We start from the raw sequence: 26,502 nt of genomic DNA, 5'->3' as shown, positions 1-26,502 counted from the left end.
ACTGCAGTTCACTGCATACGGTGTTTAGGCTATTTTTTTTTTCCTTTTCTTTTCAACATGGTATTTACTTAGTTGATGAATGTGAACAGTAAAAAGATGAAAAGAGATATAAGGAAACACAAAGAGGAAAATAAAACAAAGGGAGTCCTTTGTGTATTATTCATTTAAAGATCATAAAGGTTCAGATGCGAATATCATGTATTCGAGTTTCATTATGATCAGAACATGGAAAAAAAAACAATTATCTCTGCCTGTCAGGACAAACTCATGTGCTTACAGAAAGAATAAGGGGAAAAAAACCCACAATTTATGAGTTAATTATTGTTGAATTGTCTCATAGAGACACTTAGATTTTTTCAAGATCCTGGGATACAACCCATTAACACAGGGTGAGAAGACGTCACTGGACGGGCTATAGGTAATACCGTAGAAACTTTGGTATCCTTATTATTATATTAAAAAGTTGCCAAAATTAATTACTCAACATTTTAATTATCAGATGGACAATTATTTCTCAAGTTAAGGAGACAGTATATGACTGTCACTAAGCATCTTCTTATCACTCCAACTAGTATGGCATGAGTGTTAATATCAGAAGAAGAGATATGTCACTCCCAAAATGAGGCTTCAGTTCTGACTAAAACCCGTGAAATGTTTCCGTCATTTCTCTGAAAATAGTATCAGAAGAATTCAGAGGATTAGGTACTTAAATATTGCTTAACACTGAAGCCTTTGGTCAGAGAGCAGCATTCCTCAGGGCTTCTGGAGCTGCCTAACCCAAGCTGAGAGGTAGCCCAAAATCCTTCCGTTGCATTAAACCAGTTAAAAACAGTCCTTAATAAGTAATTATGAATAATTAGTAGTTAGTGCTATGTATTATGCTGATATTCCCTTGATTAGTTTGGTTAGATTTTGAGATTTAACTCTCTCAGTTTTGGCTTTTCACCAAGGAACTTGAACAGCTTCATTTGGAGAGCACAATAAGAAACTAACTTCACTATTGCAGAGAACACTTAATGCTTCTTTACACTGTTTAATACAGCCTTAGACACCCACAATTTACACAGCTAGTCTCAGAAACTTGTGTGACAGCTAACCCAAGCCTGCTTGCAAGGAAACAAAACACCACATTGTTAGTTGATGACCCGAGTTGCATTTTACGGCTACTGCAATATTAGTAATTGCCTTTGGTAAAAGCTGTTTTATCAACTGTAATTAAAAAACAAATAAATGAGCCAGGTATGTGCAGTTTAATTCGGCTTTTGTCGCCACACACAAGTCGGAGAACATCTCTGCAATGGAATCTTTGACTAAGTGCTACAGGAGTTCTCTTACCATGACTTGTCTTGCAAAAATGCACTTTTGTGAGGTTACTACAACAACTTGACAAGCTCACCTTGGAGAGACCACGGCCGGATCAGCAGCAGGGGAAGCCCAGCGGCCGGGCTGGCACCGGTGCGTGCCGAGTCCCGCACCGTGGCTCCCATAAGGACAGAGCGCCGGCCGGGAGCTGGCAGGGCTGCCCGGGCCGGGCACGGGGCCAGTCCGGCCTCCCGGCCCCCGAGCCAGGACAAGGGGGAGGTGACAGTGAGAGCCGCGTCTGAGCCGGCCGCCCGGGACAGGACGGGACGGGACAGGACGGGACAGGACAGGGAGAGCAGCGGCTGCCGCTGTTCCCTTGGCGCAGGCTCTGCCAGCGATGCCCCCCCGGCACAGCAAGTGGCCACGCACCATCCTCCTCGCCGGCATCGCACTCCTGCTCGTCTCCCTCGTCGTGGCTGCCGTCCTGGCTTCTGTCCTCACTCGGGGAAAGCAGGAGATGGGTCCCCGCAGGCTGAAGTGGAAGGACAAAGGCACCACCAGGAACCTCCGAGAAGTCATCCTGGGAAGGTGCTACAGCTACGTGGCGGCTCGGCAGCCCGCGCTGGGGTGAGTACCAGCCCTGCTCCGTGTGAGGTGCCCTGGTACAAGCCATGGAAAGAGGCAGCCACCATCCCCAACGAACCACCACCTCGGGTGTGCAGGAATCGGGGGGAAAGGGTTGCACTTATGTCAGCAAAATGCACCCGGAGAGCTTCCTTGGGGAACAGCCTGCGGGATGAGCAGGACAGTGAGGTGCTAGGGCAGAATCACCCAAAAACACAAACTGTGAGTTTGCACACAGCAGCTAAAATAGAGGTCGGATTCCCACAGCTTTGAATATGCCACAGTGACCAAATCCAGGCTGTAAAAAGCTGTAACACTGTATTCACGTAACCTAGATATTTCACAGGAAAGCGGAAAAGTTCAGCACAGACTTGCAGGGTGGACGAGCATGTTAGAAAAGCGTTGGGAAATGTCTTGGGCTTATGCGGAGCAGATGTTTTAGCCCGTGGGCAAGAAGACTTGTGCGAGTTCCCGGCAGTCGGAGCCTGGTGCCGCGGGGAACAGCAAGGGTCTCGCAGCGGTGGCACCTGGGCACCGTGTCCCGATATGGGATACGTGATAGTGTCGTGATAGGCAGAGGAGAGGCCTTGGGCCCAGGTCTGCAGCAGTGTCCGGATGGGTCCAGCCTGGGGAACCGCTGAGCAGGGCCCAGGGGTCCCCAGCACCTCAAGCCGGAGCCAGCGCGGGCTTCCCACCTCCCTATCCCATCCTCAAAACCTCTAAACACCTGGAAACTTCCTGCTGGAGAGCCAAGAAAGGGGCAGGATTCTCACCTCTGTTTCCAGTGCAGGGAATCCTGTATGTAAAAGCTGATGTGCACTACCGGAAGGAAAATGGACACACAAAACACATGACCTGAGCCCACAGAAACTGAAGCACACATCCTATATTAAACATGTGAGTGCTTCCAGGTTGCTTTTATGAGCAAAATTAAAACCTCCTGAAGGTTTTGCAAAACAATGCACATATTCCTAAAAGGATACTTACATTTATTAAATAAAAATCCACTCAATATCTAAGTCTGAAATAATTTTGGAAACCTACTAGCCTTTGTTACTTCTCCTTGTTCATTCATTCAAACTGGGGTGCTACAGATGTAAAAAATGACTTTTGTGCAAACTTGTTTCTAGCCAACTTCACAAATGGTTTCATCCACATTACGATGAAGCTGAACCACAAATATGGCTGGAAATTATTTGCTTAAAAATGCCTTCAAGAATAGATTTTAAAAAGCCACAAATCCATGGTCATAAGGTTTCTAAAATGGTTGTGTTTACAATGCATTACATTTTATGCTATTCTGAATCCAGCAATATTTAATAGTTTCAGAAGGACTGTGATTTCCTTCTTTCCTTTAGATTAATGACTTCTGTGTAGTTGGAGGATTTGTTTTTCAACCTATTAAAGAAACAATGTAAACTGTATCTCAGAGAGACAGCACTGAAAAAGCAAAAATATTCATTTTTGTATACCTGAAAAGTTCAGCAGGTTCCTGAATAGAAAAGGTAAGACATAGGCACTGCCTCCTTTAGGAATCTGATCTTAGATTTACCATTCCCAGTCCTACCGAGAGCAGCATAGTGTGTGGTACAACCAAACCCTTTTAATCACTGCCACTTTCTGACAATAAAGCCAGGGCCTTTGGGACACATCACAAATCCCTCCATCTTTCATCCTATGCTCTTTCGTCATTACTGTAGGCGTTGTATCTCCCATTGCTTGATCTCTGATGCATTTAATCCAAGAAAAGGATTAGGAAAATGGAACTGAAGAAACTCAGCTTTATAAGCTGATCACACAGTGTCTTATACTCAGTTGGGCCTTCTATTGTCTGGATCTGGATCTGCCAGCCTTCACCACAAACACCCATAGACTCTGTATTTTTTCCATCTTTTGACTCCACTTTTGTTGTACAGAGTTTAACTCACATATTTCTGTCTATCTTGACTTTCATGTTTTCCTGGCTAAGCCACGACCTCCTACTTTCATAATGTTTCAAAAGCAATCGCCTGACCAAAGCAAATGCACTTTTTGGTTCCACACCTCTGCATTTCCTGCAGATGTTTTGACATGAAGCCTCAGCTTAACCTTTCTCATCATCCTACAACTTCGAGTCAGAGATTAATGTGTGCTTGAAGTGATCTTGGCCAGTCCTTTGGTCCCACTCTGCCCTCTCAGTCATTTTAATAAAAGAAGCTGTAAGAATCTCACTGAATCAAAAAAAATCCCTGCAAAAAACTCGAAATGCATCCTCTCCCCACCTCTTTTATTGGGCACATCTTGCAATAAAACAAGATAGAGCATGGAATGAGTACAAACTACCAAGATTTGGTTGCACTCAAGAATATGCATTTTTTTTAATACAAAACCCACTGAAATACAACTTTCATCTTTGATAATATTTTCAGGTATTTGATATCAGCAATATATTCATTACAGTACTAGTAAGTGTGATCGTAAGTACATTTTGGACTGTCATACTACAAAATTAGAATAGCTGACTGGTTTTGAAGCAAAAGGTGTGCTGGTGACCTATGTCAATAGGAATTTCTAACATATCCAGACCTGATGGATCAATATAACAGAGGCTACAGTCACCACTAAGCACTGCTTTTCAACAGCACAATGTAAGCCATGTGACAGTGCCATGGTCATGCTGATATTCACCTTTATCATCATGTCCACAATAGCTCCAGAAGATCCTGGACATACACTGGAGCTCTGGACACTGCATGCAATGAGCGCACTCTGTTCATCTTTTCTGATTCTAAATGTGGGTCAGAACCCAAGACCATTAAGACCACTCAAAAGCCTGTGGCACCAGCAGCAGAGTTTTCTAAACACCTCTTAGGTAATCTGATTGTATCCTGTTGTGTTATGTTTGTTCTCCAAAACCATCCAAAATTTCAGCAGCTGCTTACTAAAGAATAATTCACTACTGCTATATATATAGGACTGTCTTCTAGGAATTTTAACTGGTTGTGTGCAATACAACCCTTAGAGCTCTTTCTGTTGCTCTTTAGATTGCTCTCATCCATCAGGTCCTCCTGAATAGAGAGGTTTAAGTGGTGCTTAAGAATAATTTGCACACGTACACTTTCCTCATCATGCTTCTCATGAAGAATTCTCTCTGTGCCAAAGTTTAGGAGAAACATGTGGCGAATGCCAAATACTTCTAATATCTTTTGCATTTGCAATATTAGCCCCATTTCTAGGAAAAAAACATGCTGCTGGTATGGCAGCAAGCTTTCAAGGTATTTTCCCTACCAGCACACAGAGCTGCACAGCTACATAATTGCATCAAAGATTAATATTATTTCCTTTCAGCTTCCTTAGAAAATATTTACTGATGCCAGAAGAAAAAGACAAAGCAAGGGTGCATCGCAACCCAGAAGTGTTTTGAATATTAACAAAAGAATAAAATTACTGAATTTGAATAGTAACAAAAGGTACAAGTTCTATTTCACTAGTCTTACAAAATTCCCATATTTATCCACAGTAGCCATTAAAATTTGCTGTACTGCTGTCTGTGAAAAGGCACTAATACTTGAAGGATTTGACTTTCAATTACTCCATGTTCTCTTTCCCAGTAATACAGACCCCCTCTTGTGGCTAACTGAACACTTTACAGCATTTCAATTTTCATGCAATACTAATTTAAATGTACATTAATTCAATCCTGGTACAATCAGAATCTTTTTAGAACACCTTACTCAAATGATTAATACTTGAATATTAAGAAATATTATCTATATGGAGGCCCTAGACACTGAGCCCTGAAACACAAAGTGTTCGTTATTCTAAAACGAACTCACCTTACATTTGCATTTCAAGATATTTTTCATTTCCCGATGAAGTTTACTCCTACCCCCTTAGACTTGCTCATTGCTCCACTCAAAATAAGCCACAGTTTCTTATAGGCCTATAGGGCCCACTATTTAAAAGTGGCTGAGGTTAAGCCAGCTTGTTTTCTGTGTAGCACCTGCTATTGTATTTGCATTATAATTTATTCTAGAAAGAATTTGTTTTTTGTGCTTACTTTTGCATTTGCCTTCATGGTATGCTAACATTTTAAATTAAATCTCCCTGCATTTGTTCTCTGCTTATTAACACTTTCACACCAAGCATTCAGATTTCAAAAAAACTAGTCCTACAGCTAGTTCAATGGCATATTATTTAAATGGAATTGACTTAGTTTTATTTTATATGATTATGGCATCATACTCCAATATTTGATGAAGAAGAACATAAGGCCTATGTAAAAGAAATTTTGGCTGCATCATGGCTCGATTATATGACTCTATCAAAAGGTTTTTAGACTTTCAAAACATCTGTCATATAACTGGAACAAATGCAGAAACTTTCTGGCTCATTTGCTCTGGCAATGGTGTTAACTTCTCTTGCTAGCTTTGGTTTGTCTTTCCTTATTAAGAGGGACACTGTATCACCATAATAACACATGGCTCATTAAAATGGGAAAATAGAACATTTGTTAGTGTTTCAATGTATGTTCTTACTACTTCCTTCCCTATTTCAGATGCCAAGGTGCTGACTTCAATACTTACTATGTGTTAGCCATCATTATTTGAAACATTCATAGTGATTCTGTTTTTCATCTCTATTCCCACAGCTGCTTACATTTGCCCTTGGATGTTTAGAGCAAGGTCATTCATATTTTTACAACTGATTTTCACTAACCTGTGCATGACTTTGATCCTTTGTGTAAGTTCTTAATGACTTAGACACAATAATTACAAATGTTAACAACTATTTAAGTCTCACTCAGAAGGACAACTCAATTGCAACATGCTCTAGTGAGCTTTAGTGAGGAAATGGAAAATACCATTTAGTAGAAACCAATGGCTGGTTGTTAGCACTTTAGGCTTGAGAGCAAGGGTTACTGGTTCTATAGTTGGTTCTTAGATGACTTCCTATGCTGTTTCAGGCAAGTTTCCATAACTATTTTGGACTAAAAGACAGGGTTCCATTTGAATCTTGGTATCACCTCTTTCTATCTAGAGACAGCTAGAAAGTTAAATTAGAAAGACGTAATTTCCTTTCTAGCAAGAGACAAGCTAATATAGTAATGTTTATCTAATGTTAATTGGTTCTTGAGATAATTAAGAACCAAAACATTTATTTCTGCTCCCCTGAAGTACAAACTCCCAGGCAGTAATCCCGTTAATAATAGTAAGTTTATGAGTGTTATGGGAACTTTGGGAGGAGATGTCCAAGGGTGCCTTGTCCTATCTCCATGGCCAACATCAATGTGCTTTTGAAGTACAGCAGTGCAGTGCTCTTGGAATTGGATTCTCGTGGGGGTATAGCTCTCATTTCGGCAGCCCGTATCTGCTGCTCATTGTTTAGATCTACTTGTAGACATATTTAATGACTATTATATGACTATGTGTTTCTAATGTTCTCAGAGAGGTTTTTAATACTGGTAAGATATTTATAGTCCTTTGTACAAGATTCTACAGGATTTGAAGGCATTATTTTAGTATTTGAGATAGCTTATACTTATTGCATGACTCAGGATTACTCTGTCATATCATAAATATAAAAATCTCCTTGCATAAGTAGAGAAAATCTCCTTGGTTTTCATTACATATGCAAGAAAGAAGATCATTCTAGATATACTAGCCCTTTACAAATTAATCAGAAATATTTGTGCACTTGGCACTGTGATTTTATGCAGATACTTAGTCAAGTACAGTTGCTTATCCTCCAGTCTCTTAGTTACCCTTTCCTTGCCTTCTTTCTTCCTTATTGATATCACTTTGGCTATACAGAGTAATTACTCTCAAAATTCTAGCAACACAGAACTGAAATTAGAGAAGTTTGGACGAGCCAATCTAACAGTTCTCTGTTGCTGAAAGGGGGAAACCTGGACCCTCACACTTCTCCCTGCCTTCGTGTCAGCCTCGGACACAGACAATCCATAAGGATGTCAGTGAAGCCTGCCTTGCTCAGAGCTGGTTACTGACAGGATAGTTTAGCTGGTTCAACTGATAAGACAGTTCAGCTGGTTCAGCTAATTCAACTATCAGCTGATGGTTCTTCAAACTGAAGAACTCCTTAAACATCAGAGCACTCTGGGGAAATGTCACTTTGCTTCTCCATGGGACTATGAGGAGCAGATTCTTATTCCTTCAGAAGAAGATTCTTCTTCCTATGGAATAAAAATTGCCCTCAAGTCTCCAGGAGTAAAAACAGATGCTAAGGATGCTATCTCTCTTCACAGAAGATGACCCCAAAATAAGGTATCACCAAGAGAGTTCATTGACTGTTCCACTAAATCTGCAGTCTGCTGCCCCATATTTGTCCTGCTGACACCTGGTTCCCTTGAACCAGGGAACTCTCCTGACTTCCTGCGTATGTGTCACATTCCAGCAGTTTTAGCTCTCAAAATGAAAGAAAAAAAAGTAAAATAAGAAGTATCTACAGCTGCATTAAACCACTGAGTATTTCCTTGTTATCATATTTCGATTTAGATCTTTCTTGTGGATGTCTCTTCCCAAGACTGGCATTCAGAATTAAGCAATACTAGAAATAAATTTTCTAATGAAGATGCCAGCTTAAATATGTTCCCTCTATTTCTGTTGATAAAATAGATTTGACTTGGAAATTAAACTGTACAACAGCAGAATTTTAAAATGTAGTCCATTTGGCACTTCACTCCTTGTAAAGGCTGCATCCATGGTACAGAATTTAGTTTTGAATGTCTTCTGCTTGAGCAGTTTTTATATATATATATAAATACACACATATATAAATAATATATATATTATACACACATATATAATGTGTGTAATACACACATATGTAAATAATATATATATACACACACACACACACATATATATTTATTTTTTCACCTAGAAAAATACTAAAGCAGCCAATAATTTGCTGATATAGATGAGCATTTCACTGGTTTAAAGCTGCCACCTCTTGGCTCAGCACTTCCAGGAAGGTTGACGTTACTGAGCGTTATCCTGGAGCTTTAATTCCCAAATGACATAAAATACAACAGGGCTGTAAACCAAGGCCATGCAGCTGCCCTTGCAGTCGTCCCCTTGTCTATGTCTCATCTACTTTTTGTTTCAGAGCTCCAGATGCCTGATCTCTGCTGTGGGGAATGCAGCTACGCTACCTCCAGGCAGCCTTTCCAGAAGTCACCCTTCTCTGAGGCAGTTTTGGGTCTCTGTCTCTACCCCAGAGCCTTCTTTACTGGCCTTGGAACTATTTAATTAATAGCGAGCAATATTTATAAAATCAAGCTGCCAAAAAAATCAACTATGTCATTCTCATAATGAACAAAATAGGCTATCTTAAATATCAAGATGATGGACAGTTTTTATGTAATTAAACTAAGTGGAGAGTAAATGCTAGTGTTTATTGAAGACTTCGAGATTGACAGCTCAGCTTCATGATTTTTTTAAACTAATTCTTTCCCTCGGTATTTTTTTCCTTTCTCTCATGCTAAAACGAGCAGCCAGTAACCTCCTCAGATGTTCACCCATGTCAGTGTGAGTAGTTGACCTCTCCTCACTCGTATTTGTCAGATTTCTAGCACAGAGGTACGTGATGGGAGATTTTAGATGCTAAAATAATAGCAATGAATCTCATCTCTTGTATGCATTTACCCATTTCCTGAGTCATTGATCTGAAGATAAGGCAGACTGTCACATCAAATAAAATGCACATATTTAAAATTGCTCAGCTGCCCCTCTGATGAGATCCTTCTTCCACTTGATGGCAGTGTTCACCTTACATTTAACTCCCTTCACACGCGTACATTGACTGCAGGAACTCCTAACTCTGCAAATATTCCAAAATTCTTCTCAAAATCATTAGTGAGAAATAGCGAGTTTGGAAGTGGGGAAGAGGCAGCAAGAGGAAAACCAAAAATACACAGGGGAAAAAAAGGTAGCAAAAAGATTCAGGGTTACAGCAGGCTGTCTTTCAACACAGGCATAAAGATAAGGTTCATTGCTTCATTTCTGACAACGCTGCAAAGACATAGTTCCTCAAAAGCCCTGGAAGAGGCAGATAAGCTGATACAAAGCACAGGCAAGGTTGTTAAATGCAACGATATTGCTACAGCATCCAGATCCTTTGATATGCAATCTCCTTCTAAAACACCTGATCTCCAGGCTTTTACAAATGAGGATAACTTCTCAGACTCCCTAGCAGATTATGAATATTTTTTATGTATTTGAGGATCACCGATGTATTTATAAAATTCACTGACTATTTAAAGAGCTAGATTTCTAAGCACATGGGTGCCACCTGAATTACTATTTTGTGCTAGAAAATGGGAGGGAAAGGTGGGTAACTGCATGCACAAGGCAACAAAAGCCACAGGTCACAGTCATCCAGACTGCAGCTTTCCAACTGAGCTAGTCTCCACAGAGAAGCTTCCCAATCTCAGCTGCTGACAGACCCTGCAGAGGCCAACTATGCAACGGGTCCTTCAGCTCTGGGGTTGCTCACAGCTCAAAGTTTAGAGCCTCACCACTGACACTGCGATTAAATAATCCCAGATTGGCTTGAAGAGGTTGCCATGCTTTAGAAAGAAACCTCAGGATGTTGGAAATTCACTGCTGAATATGGGGGATAGCATGTCTCACCAGAGAAGTTTCTCCTGCCTGTTGGAGAAGTTTGAACCATATGATCAGATTGAATCAAGTTCTTTAGAACAAAGCCAGAAAATTATTTTTATTGGTAAATTTAAAAGACATATTTAAAAGGCAATTTAAGCATGTCTCTCTCTTTCAGTAAAAAACTAGAGGCAATATACACCAGGGAAGCACTGCCCTTCATCAGATGTTCTTAGCACAGGCCTGATGCCGGGTCAGTGATGAACTGAAAACAACACTCGAGTCAGGGAGTGACTGAAACTCCTAGGAATTAAACTCATGCTTGATATTAGACCAGTTAAATCAATTTCAACTGTGGATGAAGTTGTCTTGTCACATCCAGTTAAAGAAAAAATAAAATAAAATTTCAAATTAAAAGAAAAAAACTGTATTAAGAGTGATTTCCCAGTTATCTCAATGCTAACTCATTCCTTTAAGTGAAAGGATAGTCTCTCAAGGTTAGTCAGACCAACATACTGATATGCAAGAGATAATGATGCAGAAGCTGTCCATTTTTCTAATATACACATTAAAGTTTGGCTCTAGAATGGCTGCTAATGGAAGAAATTTTGGCCTCAGTTTCTATTTGATAGATTAATGTGATATTCATTAAAACAAAAGGTAAATGGAAAGAAATACTCAAATTCATGGGAAAATACAACTTATACTCAAATGTAAGGACAATCCTAGGATATGCTGTGCAGTATATGTAACATTTGCACTTAATAAGGAAGCATAGTTCTACTGGTTAAATCAATTTGTATCCCAGACATTATTTTATGTTTCAATCAGTAGTCTCCCTCTCCCCCATTTTTCCTTTTCTACTATAAATAAAACAAAATTAAAATAAACAATTCTGTATCTGAGAACTTCCCAGTAATGATTTTACTGATATGAAAGATTTCGGATTCAATGGATGGGGATTTTTTTTCTGATAATAGTTGTGTGAAGTTTGCTTTCCAATGCTCCACCTGAAAAGATAAGTAGCTACCAACTAGTTCTGTGTCAGCTCCTCACAGTGCAAGAAGTCCTAAAAGATATCCCAAATTCTGGCACATCAAGTCTGAAAACATTGTCACTCATCTCTCACCCATCACCTTGTCTAGATAAGTCTAGGTAAGTCTATATATATAAAAATAGATGAGTCTATATAGATAAGTCTAGATAAGTCTATATATAAAAACTATGAGCTCTTCCTGCAAACCATGTTTGAGATTTATCAGAAGCTGAGAGGAAGGACAGGATCTTTGGGCAGGTGTTCACCTCAAGCAGCCTGCGCTGTAACCATAGGAAAACAGTTTTTCTTGGGCATTTTTTGGCAAGGAGAATGTTCTTGTTTCACCCTGGAAGTATTCTTGCTAGAAGATTTAGTATAACAAATACCAACAAAACTCTAGCACTGTTTTTAGGAACCCCTGAGCTGCAACATGTCTTTCCCCCTTAACTTCACTGAATGTCAACTAAATATGGTACAGTAGACAAAAATTTTCTATGCTAGAAAAAGGACAGATGTAACTTTGCAATGTCAACCTCAACAGCAAGGATAAAAAAATTTCATAACCTCCTGGAGCTGAGATTAACAAGTCCTAAGATTTCCCACTCCTTACTTTTTTGTTTATCCACAAAAATACAATTCTGTGCAATTGGTAAGCTCTTGAGCTGTCAATCAAACCCTGCATTTCATATCAGAGAAAGAGTCTTCCAACAGCAAATCAATTAACTAATGCTAATAGGTGAGGATAATGAAATATTAAGTGTTGTTTCAATTTTGTATGTATTTTTACCTTGAATTTCTGTATTGTATTTTCTAAAATAATGCTGGAATGGATTCATTTCTGCAAGAGTCCTCTATGATGCCTCAGCTTCCATCTGTGTATCCTACAGAACACACAGAAAACATCCTACAGATACCAGCTGTAGAAGAACTTCTCCCACATTCAGAAGCTAAGCTTTATCACTCTAGGATATTAAAAATACATTTTTCTCAATTCTGCCATAATCGTGGATAAACACTGTTCTCTCTCTCAGATATATATATGCACATCATCTAGTGCTGAGCTCGGCGTTTTGAAGTTCTAGTAAGCCGATGCTTTGAGTTCAGGACGCAGCAAGGTGTGTTAGCAGGGTCATGAATCATATGAATGTTTATTATCTACCTCTTGTACTGGGAATAAACCCTAGGTTTTCTTATGTTTTCCTGTAAAATATTTTGTGTTCTGAGAACAAGCCTACAGAACTTTGCAGCATGAAAGGATAGATGACCAAGTAGCCAGCTGTCAACTGTGGCTGTTAACACTGCCATACATAAGGGACTTCAGGAGTAACTTAAGAAGACCCTGCTAGGAGGACAATTTACTTGCCAAATTAGAAATTGTGAACCATAAAAATGCCTTTGAACCATACCAATGCTTACAGTAAACCCCAGCAAATTCTCTTTTATGGTGCAGTTGGACGTGCAATGTCAAGGGGATAGCTGCCTGCTCTGAAATGTCCTCCTTACTCTGTATGAGCCATCTCTTTGGGCTGATTCACTGTGATCATACTATAATCTTGTGTCACAGTGAGATCAACTTGCAACTGCCCAAACGTTAAATAAAGTACCAAAGTTTGCAACCAGGGACAAGCTCTTTGGGAAGAAAATGTAACTTAAATTCTGCTCTGACTTGTCCTCTGAGGGACCAACTCATTGCATATATAAAGGTCCAAGAGATATTTACTGGTGTCCTTGCTTAGTAAGAGATGCGACCACTCTCTAACATGACAAGGCAGCCATTGCACAGCAAAGCAATGACTGTGCAATTACTAGAAAGACTCACAGTTTTATAGTAACTAAAACTGAAAGTGCTTTGGGATTCCCAGATAGAAGACAATAGCCCAGTGAAAAATGATCATTGTTACTAGTATTTACTTACCTGGACGTAAATTTCGTGTGTACATATAAGAGATGCCATCTCTACCATGGCTGGGGTCTTCCCTGTAACAGACCTATATGGTAAAAAATGAAATTTGGCATGTTATCCAAGGTGGCCAGAGAACCTCCACTTGTTTTGCCCCTTCCCTGTCTGTACTGCTTCAGACAGTAGTGCAAGGTGGCAATACCCAAATGCGTTTTAAATCAGTAAATTCATGCTGTAAAATATCAGCAGTCCAGCTTGAGCTCAGCAGCATAACGAATTTTGGTGCTGCAGGAATGAGAGCAGGATATATCTGCCATAAGCCCTTCACAGAGAGTTGGGAGGACTGGGAAAGCTGGAGGACAAACCTGCTGTGGGAGGCCCCAAGCGCCACCTCCCAGGTTCCTCTGCCCCTTCCTCAGCACGAGCAGCCACTAAGCAGCTCTTATGGGCTCTGGCATAGGCAAGTTGATGAGTTGCGAGAGCTTGGCTACCATTAGGTAGGATTTAATAAAAGCAGGCCAAAGAAAGAAGTTGCAGCTAACCATGACAATAAGAGTACTAAAACTTTGGAGGAAAAAAGGAGCCAGCTGTAGCGTAAGAGCAGTTGTTAAGACCTCAAGGCAGAGGAGTTGTAGTCAACCGTGAAATGAGAACTGTTGGAGTGTGGTGGAAAGGAGAGGTATGTCATAAAATAAAAGTTACTGTTGTAATCAGAAGTAGCCAAAAAGAGAATAAAGAAAGAAAAAGAATACAGGCTGATTAGTCTGGGCCAAATACCTGGCATCATACACAATACTAAGGTATAACTGTAACTGCATAAATAAAGGCAAGAGGGAAGATAAGGACACCTTGGAGTGTATTGTTTTGGTCCTCTCTGATATAAGACTGTCCCAAACCCCATCTAGGGTGTCTATAGGGGCCTTCTCTCTCTTATGTAGTGCTCTCAGGTGCTGTGGCTCCTTTCTGGGCACAGGCAAGTAGAGTCTGACCTTTACTTTGCATGATGATTCTTTTCCATAAGGAAAGGAGGGATGACAGTTCATATCCAGACACATTCCAACACTGTCAGGAAACGGCCAGGAGTTGAGAAGTAGCTCCAGGTAGCCTAGTTTAGACAAAATCTATATATTATGAGGAACGGAATTCTGTATTTTCCATTTGCCCCACTGATGGATACTAAATAGAAATCTTAATCAACTTAAGTAATGGGAATTATATTACACAGCAATTGTGAAGATTAAGAACATTGTAGAATGCCTTGGAATTCTAAATGAATTGCTGTTTTTTCTTAATGCTTTTAGGATTATTCTTAAAACTAATCAAATTCCACATCCTACATGTTACCTGTGTACCAACTGATGAAAAAAAGGCTACAGCTGTTTATCTGCCATACAGTAATTGATCAGCATTAGTTTTATAATGCTTTAAGTACAGTAGTTTCTTCACAAAAGATAAAAGTAATACTTCAGGGAGCTTTTAGTGGAGACACATTAGAAGATGATAAATATAATTACAAATAGTGCAGAAAAATGATGAAGTCAAAGATGGTCAGAATAGTTCTACTCAGGTATGTAGACAGGACAATGTAATCAACATTTTAAAAATTATATAAAAACAGGGAAAAGAGAGATGCAGAATTGCAAGCAGCAGCATCTGTTACACTGTCATTGAGATGCAATGAGAGGCAGACTTTCCAAATGGACCCGTATTACAGGAGCCAGGGACGTGCACCTTTTGGAGACAGCCTTGAAAACACAGACAGTAATTACAAATTATCTTAATATAACATTTTGCTCAGTACTTCAGACATAAGAAAGCAATTGGCCTGAGCAGTCCCAGGCTTTTTTTCAGAAAGGGAGCATGTCAGTACCTCAGCACAAGCACAGCAGTATGAGCTCTTGCCAGCAGAGTGCAACAAATTTCATTTGGGTAGCACAAAAGGAGCCCTCTGTTCTGTCAGCAGAGTGTGTTTTATTTCCAAGGCTGATGACTGTGCTGATGAAGCAACATCTGAAGAGAAAATGGAGATTGGGGTGATACAGTTCAGTTGAGCATGCACCAGTTCTCCCCAGTGTGATTTGAGTGGGATTCCTCTGACTCACACCAGTAAATGCAGAAGGTCTAGGACCTGCAAGGCAGTGGATGATCTGATCAGACTGAAGATGAAGTACCTGATTACGATCTCAGAGATACCTGTGCAAATCAGCAGCAGCTCTAGCAAAGTCAATAGCTGCAAACTAGTGCACAAGTAAAGATACCAAGGTTTCTGCTTCTGTGCTTATTAAAATTATGGATATTATTTCTGCAGAGTTGTATGCTCTCTGGAGCGACTCACTAGCATATTTTTAGCTCACTATATTTGTTCAGACAGTATATTCAGCCATATTTGTAAAATGTACAAGCTATATTCTGCCACATTTGCTTCTTATGATTTAGTATGGAGAATCAATACATTTGATCTTCTAGTTATGTCATGTCAGCAAAGCTCTTTTAAGAGACATAAACATAAGGTCTACTCAGATATTACAACAATCAGCAATGTAAAATGCAAGAGAGAGATGTTTTAGAACTGCTCATTCCTCAGTTTATACTCAATTTGCTGAAGGTAGTCAACTTTATTCATAGATGAATTATTTTAGTGCCTGAGCAGAGTCAAAACTTTTTTGAGATCTGATAGTTTGAACATGACAGAAGTAGATCCTTTCACAGTCATAAATACTCATAAACACTAACTAACTATGTTTTAATGTTTTGGCAGAGATAAAGATTGCCTAAAAATATGGGAATCATTAAAGCAGGCGTTCATTTACAAGAATCCCTGTAATATTACACCAGAAGATTATCAGCCTTTAATGGAGTTAGCAAGTCATCCCATACCCTGTAACAAGGTAATGGCCATAACACGTGGCGGGCTGTATAAGTAGGGTTGTTGTGGGACAACACGTCTGTACTTCGACTAGAATGAAGGATCTTTTCCATAATAACTGAGTATCTCTAAGGTGACAAGGCAGGTATTTTGCCCCCGGGCTTGCGGCCACTGTCCTGCTGTTACCACCTTTGGAACTGAGCGAACCTGTTCCTTATCTATTGCCCAGAAACATCCTTGCTCGGGGCTTTGCTTCAAAGGGCAGTTCTGGGATCATCCAAGTTATGGAGACGTCCCTGCTCCCTAAGCACACAGTTTAGAAATACATGAGCGTGCAGTTAGAAGGGCATTGCTTCCGAAAAGCTGCTCTTCCATGCACAGTTGAAAAGCACCCCATAAATTAGGAGTATATAGACTGCGAGAGCTAATTAGAACTTTTCTTTCAAAATGCACTGCAGACCAAACAGGCTGATTTCCACAAAAAAATAGCTATCTGAAAGTTTTGGGAAATGGGAACTGGATTGGGCTACAGGAATAGAAACAGAGCCACTAATATAAACTTGCAGCATCTCACTAAAAATAAATAAATAAACAAACTATTAACTCCTTCCTTATCATGAGTTTTTTTAATGGAAGATTTCCTGACCAGCTCTAGTACCGGTATCACTTATTCCACATTGTACCTTCTTTCACAGTCACTGTTTTGGAGCAAGACGAATGATCTCGTTCATCGTTATACAAAGTCCAATCACAATTTCCTTACCTTGGAGGATACCTTGTTGGGTTATATGGCTGACAGGGTTTCATGGTGTGGAGATCCGTCTGCCCCAGGTAATAACACCTATTTTTTACATTGCAAATATCAACATCAGTATTCCAGATTATTCTTGTGTATATCTAGACTAACCACAGTCTATCTTAAAATAATATGTTAACAGTAACATCTAGCCTGCTTTGTCTAGATAACTCAGTACCTTCCAGTGATTTGTCCTATGGGACGAACTGAATTAAAGAATATCATTCAGGAACATCCCAAGTTTTGTTCCCTCAAAGTGCCTGGAACAGCACGTAGGTGCCTTGGGATAATTGCTACCCATGTGACTTCTGGATTGGTGCTCGAGGTTCAATAATTTCTAAACTGGAACTGTTGAAAATGTTGGGCAAATTTTGGTTTTTCAACGTGATCAGACATTTGCCCAACCTGTTTTTCACATTTCAAACTATGTTTCCCATACTCAGTTTACTGGAGATGATTTGCATACAGGTCCTGCAATTGTCTTCCTGCAACATCTATGACTTAACAGGAAGTCCTCCAAATACATTCAAAATAACTTCTCTCTTACAATTCCTTCCTCATGTGGAGCTTTGATGTGCTTTGATAGGATGCATATCTTCTTGCCATTTTTAAGTATCTCTCAAAGTCACATTAGCATGTTACCAACATTCCTTCTAAACTTAATTATTCTATTAATTTATTTCTTTTCAGGAATCAACTATGAATCTTGCCCAAAACGGACTGAATGTGAAAGCAACCCTATCTCTGTATTCTGGAAAATGGCATCCAAGATGGTAAGACCCAAGAGAGTCATAACTACTCTGAGAATGCTGAAGTCATGAGCTGCCATGATGGGGAACATTTCATTCACAATGTGGAAATCTAGAGGAAAAAAAAAAAAAAAAGTGTCTCATTGAAGTTTGTTTTCTGTATTGGATTCATAGACTAGAAATCACAGATTTCGATCATACAATCAAATTTATACATTGCAAGTTTTTCCATACCTTGAAGTCATGTTAATTGTGAATAAAAATGCTGAAGTCTTCTGTCACAGACCCATTTACAGGCAGGGCCAATAAAAGCTGGATACCTGTATAGCCAATGTCCATATTTTGTCATAGCCAATTTCTTCCTTAAAAATATTTTATATTAAATATTTATACTTTTAAAAGGTTAAAAAGTGGATTCATAACCATATCTATTTTATCATTATTAAATATGAATTTATTTGAAACTATGAAGCACTGTGCAGTGTTTGACAAGAGAAATCATTTCCCTCCTAAATAATATAAAAACAATCCAAGTTTGAAGATTTGAATGTTAAACTTGAGTTTTACATGAGCTTTAACCTTATGTATTAAAAATAGTGGGTTTAGAAATTTTTATTCCAAAGTTTCCATGTTTACATTAAAAATAATGTCAAAATAGTCATTTATAATAATAAAACTTATAACACAAATAATAGTCATCATGTCAGTCTAATCACAGAACTGAAATATATGTATATATATAATGTTGACATGTTAATGTCAAGAGCAGCCTACAAATGCCACAGAAATTTGCCAAGAGGATGAGAATCTCCCTGCACTTTGCCAAAACAAACCCCAGCAGGATGTCTGCTCCGCGTGCTGATCCTGCAGGGTTCTGATTTACGCACCCATCTGTACACACGTCAGCCCCAATCACATGAATGAGATGCTGGTGCTCAGGGTTAAGCACTTAGCCTGGCTTTGTCAAATCAGTGCTTCGCAGAATGCTCACTTGACGTATATCTGCCAGAGGAACTACCCTCTTGTGTCTCTTTAATCTTATATGTCTCAGAAGATTTCTCCTTTGATCTGATCATTAATAGAGAACTCTCCAGATGGAAAATAAGCACCTATGAATTATTCAGCTATCATTTAAAAAAAAATCACACATACAAAACAAAATTATGAGCAAACCAACATATATAAATTTTCCAAGCTCAAAGCAGTTTCTAGCAGTTTCAGTGTCCTGATTAATCCCATCAGTTCCAGAATCTGGGTGGGATAAACCACCACGCAGACTTAGGCTTGTATGGTACAGGCTTTCTAGTCCAAATATATTTAAGATCTACTAAAACTCATTAAAAAGTTACATATAATTAAACCCTCTTGTAACTTCATAACTCCCAAGAGCTGTATTTGAGCCACACTGTTAAAACATAAGAGCACTTGGAGGATTTAATAAGTGCAGTTATCTGTGTTAAGCAGTTTAAAAATTCTTTCTCTTACCAGAGGATTATATATCTGGAGTGCTCTGGGTACTCTATGCTGCAACCTTAGTAGTCTTAAAATATTTGGGCACAAGTTTTAAAGAATAAACGGACAATGATTACATGATCCAGTAATTAAAAATCAAATCAAACAAACCTTGGTGAGGAGTCTTACTAAAACCACTGGCGAGAAGAATCCCAAGCCACAAGAGAGCAGAGCGCATGACTCACAGAGGAACAAGTATGTGATGATTCACACCTCAGACCTGTGGCATCTCTGTTCTGGCTTGTTCTCACAGCGTGAGCTGAAGTAGCCTGAGGACTATTCCAAGCTACTGAGGGAGCTAACAGCCCTGTCAGATAGCTGTAGCCAGCCCCAGAAAGTTGCATCTTCCCATCAATACTGCAGACAATCGTGACAGCAGATTTGCTATACCAGTATCATGCAGTCTTAGCCTGCCAATCTGTAGCTATTTGATGAAAGTTTAGGACAGTTTTGCCACCATTTTTAGAAGCTTTTATTTTCATTAGCATCTTCAGGTAAAAATATTGGCCAGATCCTCTACTTGCATAAATCAACTCTGATGGCACTGAAGAAGCTTCAGGAATTCCCACTAGCCAAGAACCTGATGTGACACTGCTTGCAATGTTACAGTATGATGTCTCTTGTTCTATTCAGTTTGCAGAAGCAGCATGTGGTGTGGTTCAAGTGATGCTCAATGGATCAATAGAAGCTGGAGCCTTCAGAAGCAGCAGGTATTTATGCAGCAGGCCATCGTGCCTGCTGCTCCATGACTACTTGTTTGGGGCCTGTATGGTGACAGGGTCTCTGCCAAAGAGTCTCAATGAAGACAGATTTTTAACAAACCCATTTATGCATCTAAACCCTTAGCTGTTGCAGAGCTGATTCATTTAGCAGCTCCTATGCAGCAACTCCAATTTAAATTCTTTTGATGGTATATGGTACTACCTCCAATACGCTCTTCCCAATGAAGTAACTGCTATTTGAATTAGTCTAGATCTGTATGCTATGTTATACACACGAATCACACATTTCTAACTATTCACTAAGCTGCCTTCATTTTTGACTGTGCTTCCTTGAATTACCTGAGAGGAAATGCAGTCTTTGATAGTGTTGAAAAATGAGGAATGCACTCGTCAGCAAAATGGCCATGTTCATTTCCTTCACACCAAACCAAGTCAATAACCTGTAAATCAAACAAACAAAAAGACACCAAAGATGAAAAAGTCATCTTGTTTTGGTCTGCAAAAGCTCACATGAAAGCAAAATAAGAATAAGGAAAATCTTTTACCACAAGATCATTAAATATTCTAAAAAATTGAGTGGCAAGATAAGATGCTTTTTAACTGAGAATAACAGTAGCACTAAAACAAACAGTTGTACCTGGGGAAGATACTCTGTATATCTCACCTAAATAAGTTTTGCTTTTTCACATTCAATTCTTACAGCATTTTTGGAAGCATCGAGATCTCTAACTTAAATCCAGACAAAGTCTCTGCAGTACAGATTTGGCTTATGCATGACATCGGTGGACCACAAAGGTGAAGTATGCTAGCACCAAATGAGTCTCCATCCATTTGTCAATCTTCTCAACTACAACTTTTAGGCTCTTTCAGCTATTTCAGGCAAATTCAGCATAAATACCACAAGGTTATGATAGTCCTCTATGGTTCATGAAAACCTTTAGCTGGATAGAAGAAAAATAGCCAAATCAGGGCTCTTATCAATGGAAAAACAGCTGAAACAGCCCCTTACCCATAGTGGCCACAGCCTATTTCCCATGGGTATCTTCCTGCACAAAGATGTTTTGCAAGATTCACAACTAAACATCATGCACAGTTTCCACCAGTAAAGGCCTGCAGTAGCCAAATCTCCACATACATAAATTACAGCACATGAAGAAATAAGACTAGTATCCGATCTTTAAGCATCTTACCTGAAATAAAGTATGAAATTACATATTGTAGAAGTTAACTGAATTTTCCTGTACATACATGGAACACAAACAACAAAAGACTTTTTCTTCTCCAGTGAATCCTGCTCAGGACATTCCATAAAGAGGTTAAAAGGCATCTTGGAAGAGCGAAACTTCAAGTTCAACTGTGAAGAGAATCATAGGTAATTACCTGTTCTGGATTAGTGTCAGCTTGCTAGCATAAAACTAACATTGCATCTCCCTCCTACTCACATTTGGGATATGGTTTTCTGGGGGTGCTATATTGTAGTTTTCTGGACTACAGCCAACTAGGGCAAATTCCCCTCTTGCTTCCATCATATAAACGGCACTTATGTGCCTCTTTCCAGCTCTTCTCAGGAGTTTACACTTGTGCTGCAGGCCTCCTGTTGGGATGGTTTGGGATTGCTTTCTTCCCAGCATTCCCTAAGGTCAACTCCATTAACATGCTCAGTTGGCTTCAAGGAAGCAGCAATCCATCCTCCCTCAACAGGTTTTATCTGACCAGATTTTCATCTCTGGCAATCCAAGCTGAATAGGCAGCTTCTTCCCTGTTGCATGCAGGTAATGTGTCATGGCAAGGACTGACCTTACTTCCTTCACTATTGCTTGAGCTTCCTACATATCCATCTGCTTTGTCAGAGGGACAGAGAACTGACAAATGTTATTAGTTACTGTAATTCCCCATTGTCAGAAAATATGAAAAGGAGCCTGGGAAACAAAACAACCCAAGTTCCGTCCTAGTTAAGATCTCAGTCTGCTTGAGACCTCTATTCCTCAGCATGTGTTCAGAGATCTTCACACAGAGGGAACAATGTTCTTTAGTGACATTAAAAAAGAGCAAAGGTTCAGTTTTACTTATAAAGCTCAGTAATCATTTCTTATCTGTTAAGAGCCTTGTTTCAGGGTAAAGAATACATACTGTACCTGATAAAAACATTTCCAGACTAAACAAACATTTCAATAAACTGCTGAGTTTCATGACATTAGTTTTAAGTAAGGGAAAGTTGGGCTGCAAAGGAGACATTTGCCTTACAAAGCCTTATCTGGTGGTAAGGTTTTAATCTTCTTGAAGGCAGAGCAACATATCCCTGTTTAAGTATTGCTGAATCTGAGTAATGGCTACACTGTGCATTGTGAAGGAGTATTTTTGGAGAGGTGCATGGATGTGCCAAGTCATAGTGTTCAGGTTTCTCCTAGGGGAAACGCAGCAATGCTCCCAGGACATGCACCTGTAACACAGAGAAGACTAAGTTCAGACTAAGTTCGTCCTATTTCAGTCTAAGTTTTTCCTATGGCTTTGTAAGCTACTGAATAGGAAGGGGTAGAGTAGGCAGGGAAAATCCGTAGTAATTTAGATGCCACTATGGCTGAAGCCTGAGAGATGCCTGTAAAACATCGTGAGGAATGTATTCACAAATACAGCTGTCTGGATAGGTTCTACAGGCAGAATGACTAGCTGGGCTTTCTGTCGAAGTTCTATCGTTACATAAACAACTGTGTAGAGCAACAGGCACAGTTAATTATACTATTTTATGTACAGAGAAATAAGAAAACCAGTAATTTACTGGTAGAGTGAAACCCTTCAAGGGTTTCACTGACAAGTTTATTTCATTCCACCGAAGTCAGTGCCAACACGAACAGAACTATACAGGTCCATATTGGCAGAGCATGTGTTCTTTCATTCCACACGGTGATGGATGCAGATCATCACTCCTGCTTTTGTCATCCATAAGTAACAGACGTTGACTCACTGGATGGACTTCCAGCAAAAAATCTAAGCCTGAATGACATTTTTCAGCAGTAGTGTTGCACTGTAACAGTTACCAATGAACTGCATGGCAGTAACTCCATATCAATGCAAGGTATCATTTCTTTTTCATAACTACTTTGGCCTCCACAGTGCAGATGACTTGCTCTAAGTTCACATCCTCCTTTACTTTGGGGTCACTTGTTCTTCTACCCAACTCCTATAAACACTAAAGCTTTCTTTCTGCAGCATGACCTAAAAATAGTTATCCTTAGAAAGGGCAGCCACTTGATAAGCACGGGTGTAACATGTACTTTGACTTTTGCATTTAGTAACTGTGGTGTTATTATCGAGCATGCATAATGATTACTACTTGTTTTTCTGTCTTATCACAGGCCAGTTCAGCTCCTTCAGTGTGTAAATAATCCTGACCATGCAGACTGCAGACTTTGCAGCAGCAAAATGGAAACACCATGAAACTAATAAGAAATTCTTTATGTGTATGTGAAACCAAGAGAGATGTGCCTACATAGTTTAGAGTGATAAATAGCACCATGGTGTGCACGGAGTCAGTAACCAGAAATCCTTGCTGTTGATACTGACAACCAAGTAACAAATGATATTTTAGGTGTGATTACTGTGTGATTACATGCACATAAACAAACATACTATTTCAGAAAGGCCAGGAATCGGTATTTGAGGGCAGGTATTTTGTTCTGGTTTGTTCTCTTTTGCACAGCTCATATTGTGCACAGAGACTGGGAACAGGGATTCCCTGGGGCATGCATAGGGAGGAGACTTCGCAGGGAAGACAGAGCTTGCCAGGGTCAGCTTTCTGCTTCCTTCGTTGGCAAGGCTGGAAGAGAGTGACTGGAGCATGCTGCAGTCTTGCAGTTCCCAAGTGGAATATCCCCTAGCAGGGAATAATATCCAGTGGTGCATTTTGTAAGTTCACATGAGCTACTTTGATTTTTATAGGTTGGGGGGAGTGAATGAGGAAGATCTGAAGTTTCTCCCCTTCTACTCTATATGTGAATCGAGGAGATCTAAGCAAAGTGCTGGCCTTTTCTCCCAGGGGCTCCAGCAGCTTTGAGAGGCAAAGCAAACAGTGAAAAAGACAGAGCTTCTTACCTTTAAATGAGCATCACAGAAAGTGGCCAGTGGGGAAACAGTTGAACCAAGTCAAGGTTGAACCAAGGCAAACACCAGAATCTGCTCAGAGCATCTGCTAAATGCATTGAGCTGGGAAGAGAAAATACCAAGACTGACACAGACATTTGAATTAAAATCCTACGCAGTATAGTTCTGGGAACACAGCTGCAGTTCTGATTACATTTTATTCTTAATATAGTAATGTGTAAGCTTTACAGCAGTCGTAAGTGGCCCCTTAGGCCACAGCTTGGCCATCCGCTCAATCAGAGAGAAACCTCAGAAGGTTGCCAAAATAAGGAGTCTCTCTTGCCTTCAGTTTCTTAGGCAAAAAGTGATGCTTCGCAGTATATAATTCACAAGCATGGACATGTATTACAGTGAAACAGCAGGTTTCACTGTTTTTGGTTTTTATTTTACAGTTCTCATATGCATATTCAAGAACAGAATTTATAAGAATATAAAGAGCTGAGACCAGTTTCTGGCCTCAGCTTTGCCATTGACACCAGGAGAAAAGTTTTTCTCTGAATATGTATTCCTAAGGGTTGCAATGTTAGGGTAACCAGCAACTTGCCAGTTCATTAAGTATACAGAGATTTTTGTGATCCAACAGGCAAAATGTTATAGGGCTAAGTATTTTAGTGACTACCCTGCATCTGAAGGGTCCTTATGAAACTGTGCAAGCTTGTATAATTTAGAGCATCTCTAGGTAAATCTTTGCTTTGTAGTATGTGGGCCTGCACTGACCATACCTTGACACACCCAAGGCCTTGCCCATAATATTTAGATTACATGGAATGCATTTTTATTTGCATTCTCTTATGTAACTACTTAGGTTTGAAATTCAGATGCATAGCAAAACTTTTAAGTACATTATTTCTGCCTACAGGTCAAGAATTTGTCATAATACTTTTCGTACCTATTCTACCATAATACAAAACGTTGATGTAAAATCGAGATCTATAATAAAACTGGTGATACCAAATGTTGACAACTCAGTTTCACATTCTTTTTATTTCAGACTGCGTATGAAACTAAGCAACTTACTACAAAGAAGGGTGATTCTCATATGAATTAAAGCAATCAGGACTAAATGGAATCATTTGACAAGCAATTCCACAGGAAAGCCTTACTTGAATTGTGAGAAAAAGAACTAACTCAATACACGTAGAAGGATGGAACTCCATCTTTTTTTTTGTCCTTCTTACTTCTCAAAATATATATATAATTTTTTCTTCTGTTTAAAGCGACTTCAAGGCATTAGCAGGAGCCTATGGCCCTGCAATCTCCATGGGAGACGGTTTGGCTACTAAGCTTGTACTGGGGCATTTGTGCACACTACCTAAAGGTCAAACAAACTTATTTTGCCCCTGAGCTGTAAACCTCAGTACACTTAGGTATTCATAGGAGCATTCTTACTAAGCCCAGAAGTATGCATGACTTTGTCTGGGATACATGATCTTACTGGGCTATGTGTGCTACTAATTACAGAGTTTTGTTGACTATATATCTCTCCCCATCCCCACCTCTATATTGTAAAGTAGCAGTTTGAACATCTGCCCCTCACTGTCCTGCCAGAGAGGCTAGGGAGGGCTCAAGCTGTGGCAATCTCAATTGCTTTCTCAGCTTCCTCAGGTAGTTTTCCAACTGGGCTGCCCGAGGGGTGCAAGGAGTCTTACAGCATTATTTGATGGCAGAAACATGTTTTCCTTATGAGCTGCCTCCATGGATGCGACCAAAAAATCAGAGGATGAGGCCGTAGGCACAGGGTCAGCAGGCAATTCCTCTCTCACTTGGAGCTGGTCTTCTGAACTGAGTGGGAGCTTCTCCCATTCCTCCTGGTTGTCCGGTCCAAAAGCAGTTTGTCTCCTCCAGGTATGAGTGAGGAACAGAACAGGAGACTTGACAACTTGGAAGAAGGGCACAATGCTTTTCAAGGAAAGATGATTAAGAAATAATTTGGGATTGTCTCACAGTTTGATCAAATTACACTGAATGTTTCTAGCACAAATCTGTTCTATTCTCAGAAACAGAAAGAAATCTAATTTCTATGGCTATTAGCTAGATATATTACAGGAGCCAGAAATGCGCAGGAATAATAGCCCATAATTTCACTCAAAATATGCAGCTCCACGTATACACACTCAAGACAGCATGGAAAGGGCAGACTGCAGATCCTCCCAGACTCTGTTCCTGCTACCCCACTCTCCATCTTTTGCAGCCATAGTATTTTCTTTGTAGGTAGCTGGAAACAAAACACTCTGTTCATATCCTGAACACAAACA

General features: G+C 39.7%; 1 protein-coding gene across 2 annotated transcripts; it reads left to right on the top strand.

Annotated features, from left to right (window-relative positions):
* The first annotated feature begins 1,684 nt into the window (after positions 1 to 1,684).
* On the top strand, positions 1,685 to 24,694 carry LOC112958546 (ADP-ribosyl cyclase/cyclic ADP-ribose hydrolase 1-like). 2 transcript variants are annotated; one of them, XM_026052412.1, is made up of 8 exons: positions 1,685 to 1,929; positions 16,224 to 16,353; positions 17,027 to 17,162; positions 17,818 to 17,900; positions 20,022 to 20,098; positions 20,813 to 20,905; positions 21,396 to 21,482; positions 23,464 to 24,694. In XM_026052412.1, the coding sequence occupies exons 1-8, from the start codon at positions 1,700 to 1,702 to the stop codon at positions 23,543 to 23,545; spliced, it is 918 nt and encodes a 305-aa protein (XP_025908197.1). In that variant the 5' UTR covers positions 1,685 to 1,699; the 3' UTR covers positions 23,546 to 24,694. The 2 variants fall into 2 exon arrangements, with proteins under 2 accessions (XP_025908197.1, XP_025908198.1); XM_026052413.1 differs by lacking the exon at positions 23,464 to 24,694 and adding an exon at positions 21,812 to 21,870.
* Positions 24,695 to 26,502: the final 1,808 nt, after the last annotated feature.

Source organism: Nothoprocta perdicaria, unplaced genomic scaffold (assembly GCF_003342845.1).
Source record: "Nothoprocta perdicaria isolate Ctin4 unplaced genomic scaffold, notPer1 scaffold_88, whole genome shotgun sequence".
In the NCBI taxonomy this organism is placed as follows: Eukaryota; Metazoa; Chordata; class Aves; order Tinamiformes; family Tinamidae; genus Nothoprocta; species Nothoprocta perdicaria.
The sequence above is the reverse complement of the archived record's forward strand: the minus strand, read 5'-3'. Positions and strand labels throughout refer to the sequence as shown.